This window comes from Lepisosteus oculatus, chromosome 19 (genome assembly GCF_040954835.1).
Source record: "Lepisosteus oculatus isolate fLepOcu1 chromosome 19, fLepOcu1.hap2, whole genome shotgun sequence".
In the NCBI taxonomy this organism is placed as follows: domain Eukaryota; kingdom Metazoa; phylum Chordata; class Actinopteri; order Semionotiformes; family Lepisosteidae; genus Lepisosteus; species Lepisosteus oculatus.
This window is the reverse complement of record NC_090714.1, coordinates 14,589,656-14,595,655: the sequence shown is the minus strand read 5'-3', so window position 1 is coordinate 14,595,655 and position 6,000 is coordinate 14,589,656. Positions and strand designations below refer to the sequence as shown.

Below are 6,000 nucleotides of genomic sequence, written 5' to 3'. Positions count from 1 at the left end.
CGTCTCTCTAGGCTACCTTTGTAAACATTGAACTGAATGCACATGTCCCATCTAGTACTTAAAATCAGTCAATGAAAAAAAAGAGAAAATTAAAGCATAAACGAAAACGCGTCAATTGGAATTGAGTCGTTATTGATAACACAAAAGAATATGTTTCGTTAATACAAGTCAGTCAGTCTATCATTTAAACCCGAATGACGGTGTTTAATCAGAATTTATTTCAGCTGGAGCCCCTTAGCCAGGCTGGTCTTGTCCTGAAGACGGAAGATACCTGGGTATGCAGCCTGGCCACCTCAGGAACTCGCTTTCAAACAGGTGAGCACGGCTGGAACTTCACGCCGGTCGGCGAGCGCGTATGAATTTGTATTAATAACATATATAAATGTAAACCTGGAAGAGAGAGTTCGGTATTGCTGACGCGGCTACAGAACTGGGAGGGATTTCATCAGTTTCAGCACCGAGATAAAGACGGCAGCAGTACACGTTCACACACACATTACAGTACAGGCTCACCGTGGGGTCTGGGTTACATTACCTCCGCCGCACCTCACGATAAAGCCAGCTAGCTGCTCAGGAGTTAATCGGGAGAGAAAAGAAATAAGACAATGGCAAATCTTTCCTGCAACGCGGAGGACGCGATTCGTGTGAAAGCGAGGGATGTTAAGCTGAGGAGGGAGGACATAGAAGATTCTCAGCCTGAAGCTAAGAGAGTCAGATTGGAGAGCAGCGAAGGAGGAATCAGTGTTAACGAAACGGAGATTCAGTGTGCTAAAATGAATGGGGGTCAGCCGTTACAGATACCAGAGGAGACAAGACTACAGCCCGCTGGAGATGCACAAACCGTAAGTAGCTGACGATATGCATAAAATAAATTATGCATAATTAACGTCTTTATTTCCATTTATTTTGACAAAGATTTTGTGCTTCTTTGAGTTAATTTTAAACGTATCCCTAATTAGTGCTAATGTATGTAAATAGGACACCTGGTTAACGAGACTGCAAATATCTCATTTGGGTTACGTGAACACTTTTTTTTTTTCCCCTACGAGAAGAACTCGTTTTTGTTAATTTAACCAGAAAGTAAACCACAGATACGTTGCTACAGATTCAGCCTTGCATTAACAGCGTGTTTGCCGTCTTCCAGGTGCTATGAGCTTCGATTGGTTCCCAATTTGCTATGTGAATCTCGTTTGTCTTTGACTGTGCAACAGGGCACGCTAAATGGGATGCAGGTCGTTATTTTGCTGGTCTGACACTTGTTCTGTAGGGTTCTTCACCAGGTTCAGACAATAAATCTGATGAAAACAGTGCATGGCTGGTGTTTCTTAGTCGATTGATGTCGGAGGTTTGTGGAAGAAGCAGGCATGTCCATCTGTGATAGCATTAACTTACATCTGTTGTAATACTCATCAGGTGCGCTTGATATCGGTGCAGCAGGAGTGCAAACTCCTTTCGGGGAGCTAAGCGCAGATGCTGCTAACTTCACGCCCTTCCTGTGTTTTTTACGCTCTCTTCCAACATATGCTGACAATTGCAAGCCACCATTCTCATTCAGAGAATATAGACTCGATCTGCCTACAGCCCATTTGATTTATCGACACGTAACATATTGGCTGGCTTTATAGTAACCCTTGGAAATCTCCCTGAGTGGTGTCAGCGCGTTTTAATTACAGATTTAGCTAAGACGCCACGAGAGTCGCCTCTTACTCGTGAATACCCTATGTGGGCAAATATACCCACTCTCATTTGCCCAGGTTGAGATGAACAGTAGAAACCGTTTTCAAAAGAGAGGAAGCACAAAAATAGTTTTGTTCTGCAAGTTTTTAAATCACTTTTTAGGGGTTCCTTACAATGTTTGATGCGGGAAAAAATGTATGCCCCATGTAAAATCGCAGTAGACCATAGGAATGTTTTGTAAAATGTTTCAGACTAAATGTGAAGTCAGGAATTCTTTATTTCTTCACGTACAGTACAGCACATTCTTCCATAACTGTAATTTGGTCCTGTATGGGGATTTGAAGAAAGAGTGTGCTTTCCTTTCCTTCCACACTAACTTCAGCGTTTGACACTGCAAGGTGCAGTTAATGAGGAACAGGGAGGGGTACACCAGTGTGGTACACTGCCTTCATCTCCAGTCTCCACTTGCTGACTCCAGGATTTTTTTTTTTTTAACTGCAGCAGCACCACAGGCTTCCTAAAGTTCACATTGCGTTGGTGTACACAGCTGGGCATTCACATTTCTACAGTTTCCCCAAAACTCTTATACTGTACCTATTTAATTAACCCCCTTGTATAAAGTCTGAGATAATCCAATGTTTTTTTTTCAGCTTCAAAAGTGGTTCCTGCAGTGATGAGGGCCACCAGTCCCTTTTCTGACATAAGGAAGTGTATTGGTTTATTTCAGCTTTTTTTTTTACGATACAGCAGAGCAGAGGGGTGTGCAGTGGTTGTGAAGGTTGTTGTAAATTGACCTTGTTAAAGAACGATCACTTTTTATCACTTTAGCACAATTAAATAAATTGACTCGGACACATTCTCAGCCATTTTGGACTAATATAATCAACCGACGATTGATTATTTGATTCTGCTATGGCCCTCTAATCTCCATCTTTAGTTACTTTTGAAATGGAATGAATTATGAACCTGGAACCTCCAACATTACACTCATACATGTGGTAATGCAAACTGGCATGTGGGTTTTTACTAATCCATCAAGCTAAAAATGATTTTTTTCCCCCACAAATCAAGTACTGCCACTTGAACCGATGTGCATCTACAGCTCCCATTGCCGTGTAAGGTAACTTGTCTTGGAATTGATTAATGAAGAAGTATTAAGGTTCACGTGGCCTGTATTTACCTGAGTAATATGCACAGAGGTGATTTTGTGGTCTTGCTTTTCCGGAGATTAACTCTGGATTGTCTGCTGTAATGTGAGGCATTTGGCATTGTGAATGATGGTTCTATGCCTCTTTGTAGAGCCCGGCTTTTAATTGCATTGGAATTGGGTGACACTTTCCAATAAGTTAGCTGTTTAGTGTTATGGGCAACATAGTAGCTCAGCTAGATTGCTTTAGACGCTAGATTGCTGCAGTGATAACCTGCATTAGTGCTGCTTACAAATCATATCTGACTGAGCAATTACTCAGAGACACTTTATACACTCATAGTGCATCTAATTCACACTTAATAAGAATGGATCTGTTTACTACCCCTTTTACATCTTTTGCAGTAAAGTGTTTAATAAAAAAATTAATTGAGTAGTTATTACCAAGAGCTGAGGGGGGGGGGCATTGTGTAAGATTAAACAAACTTAATTTTGTTCAAATTCAAGTTTAAACTGTATTGTGGTACGAATTTGGATCCAGGACCAGCCTCTTTGTAGAGAGTGTGCTTTGTGAACTCGGAGATAACGTGCAGTATTGTCACTTGTTCCTGGTCTGTCAGCACCTAGATGATTTTTTTTTTCCTAATGCGATCTTGAGGACAGAAAGGTTGCATTTCATTTGAAATCAATACTGACTGTATTCAGTTTCACAAAAGCTGACAGGATGCTAAATTAATGTTGCCCTTTGCATTTTCCACTGAATGAATACACCTAACTAATAGAGCCTGAAGTTTAACTGCTGCAGAATGCAGTTTAACTTGCCCCATTTTGCTTATATGCCCATTTACGAGAAGTGATCGGTTTCTCACATTGCACAGATTTAATCGCAGAAGTGCAACAAATAGCATTTTATGTACATGCACATCAAAAGGGGAGAGTTCATAAGAGTCCATGCAGCTCCCTGGAGGGTGGGTCTTTATGTGGGGATGTCAGACAGCAGTTTGTCTTTTGCATATGGTTCTTATATCCACTCTGACTTCATGCGTACTCTGTATTGTAAAACTCCCCAGTGACAACATTTTTCAACTTGTGCCTTAAAAGAAAAATACCTTCAAAACGATGAGTTTTCATTCTACAATATGCACATTTAAACTGTACCTCACAAAGGTTTGTCTCCTCTGGGGATGAATGGAGGAGCCCCTGAAATGACATGAGCTGTTCGTTTTAACGGTTTGGATTCAGCAGTCCATGAGTTTCCCTTGAGCCCAGCCTTGTGTGGAAATTGAATTTCAAACGTTCTCTACGTCCATATTAAACGGCACAATTACTTGTGATTGCAGTGAGGAAAGCCAGTTTTCTAGTGGTCGCCTACACTTGCGAGAGCCTTGTACCCAAATTGATTCTCGTGTTACTGTTGCCAGTACCTTATCCTTTTGTATTCCGTGACATGCATGTCAGTGTGAGAAACCTAAATAGATGGCAGTATTTCAATCGATTTGTGAATTGGCACTGATGTAGTCAGTTTTTTTTAATCCAATGATGTTATGCTTAGAGGCAAGATTTGTTGTCAAAATAGTCTATTTTAAATGCACAAGTCATTTCCAAAAGGGGCAATTTAAAGTTGAGTACATCTGGCACATCCCCACTCACTTTTGGCAGCTGCTTCCCAGCAATTATCTGTTTTACAGTCTTGTCATGTGATCTACTGTATTATTAGATGCTTTGTTACAGTCCAGGTTGTCTCCATGTTTTCCTCGCACACTGCAAGGTGCGCCCTGCAGGTTGTATTCCATTCCAGTTGCTGTGGCGAACTGAGTTAGGTGAACGCAAGATCAATGAAGGCTGAGACTGTGTGAGGTAAGCCTTTGCAGTCATGAGTTCGCTGTCTCTGCATTGTCTCCTGATGTGGCTGGCCTGTTTGGGGCGGGGGGGAATATTAAGCAGAAGAGATTGTAAATCGCGTTCCATCATGGAGATGGAAAGGGGAAAGTGGCCTTTTTAATGAGGCAATTCAATTTACACTTGACATCATAGTCTGTTTTGCACTGTATTGTGGTGTGGCCTTGTCTGTATTTAACACTAGTGTACTGTAAAAGGTATTGGGGTTTTTAGCCTGGGGATATACAGGAATTGGTCCTGTTTGAATCTGTATTTTGTGGTCAATTGTACTTTTTCTTCTTGCAATGAAGCCTGAGATATACATTAAGTTTTTTTTTTTTAAGAGGTGGGTACAGCATGAGACCGTTCAATCTGATGGGAGTTTAAACTGAACTATATGACCAGAGACCAAGTGTGAGATTCAGATCAGGTTGTAGAGGATCGTTTTCTTGTCTCACCCAGCTGCTGTGGCACCAGTGTGGCTCCTGGAACTGCTCCAACTCAGTTTTGTTTAAAGGCATAACAATCAAACTAACTTAGTGTTGCAGTTTGTTTGATCTTTAGTTTGTGCACGAGGAAGGTGGGCGTGATGTTCTCATTAATTTCTCTCTTTTGAACAGTATTAACATGCTCTCTGGATTGTTCAGTTAACGTCCAAAGTGCATTATGAAAATGTTTCTTTCAGTAACAATGCTCCAACAAATTGACATTGCATTACCATTTGCATCAGCTTTGCACTGTGCTCTCACGTAGACAGATATTTAAGGTAAAGAGTTCTCAAGAGACTTGAGTTTTTCTTATGTTTGCTTAAGAAATCAATACTGAGCAAAGATTTTCAGTTATTCCTCTGGTTTGTGATTTTTCTTTAATTGTCTGGGGCTGACGGTACAAGCACTTCCATGTTTCTTGGGTTCTGAGGAACATTTAAAAAGGAGTATTTCAAGCCCCTTTGGCCTCCTAGTCTTTGGCAGGCAGAAAAGGACTCTCTTGGCTTCACTGATGTTAGTCGTTGTGATTCAAATTGTAAATGGCAAGAAACGAAGATTTTAGTAATAAATTGTGTAGGAATCTGATTGTCCCTTGCATTGCTGGTGTTTTACAGCAGTTCAGGAAGTTCCTTTCTGTAAGGGTATACTATACCAGCTGCAAGAAAAAGAATGAAGCGTGCTGTTAATGTCTCATTGTGGCTGTGAGTTCACTGTTGAGATTTAAATGAAGTGTTCTGTGAGCTGATGCACTTTGAGCTCAGAGAAAATGGGCCAGTGCTCATCAGGGGAACCTTTCTAAATCAGGGGACA

The 6,000-nt window shown here is 41.0% G+C and overlaps 1 protein-coding gene across 16 annotated transcripts in view; it reads left to right on the top strand.

Annotated features, from left to right (window-relative positions):
• The first annotated feature begins 386 nt into the window (after positions 1-386).
• rbfox1 (RNA binding fox-1 homolog 1) overlaps positions 387-6,000 on the top strand; it is a 644,474-nt gene continuing 638,860 nt past the window's right edge. For 3 of the 16 annotated variants that reach the window (XM_015360458.2, XM_069181081.1, XM_069181075.1), the window contains exon 1: positions 411-842. In XM_015360458.2, the coding sequence (XP_015215944.1) occupies positions 606-842 (237 nt within the window). In that variant the 5' untranslated portion in view covers positions 411-605. Of the gene's footprint in view, positions 843-6,000 lie in introns of all 16 variants that reach the window. The other 13 variants (XM_069181077.1, XM_069181089.1, XM_069181079.1 and 10 more) reach the window with 12 other exon arrangements.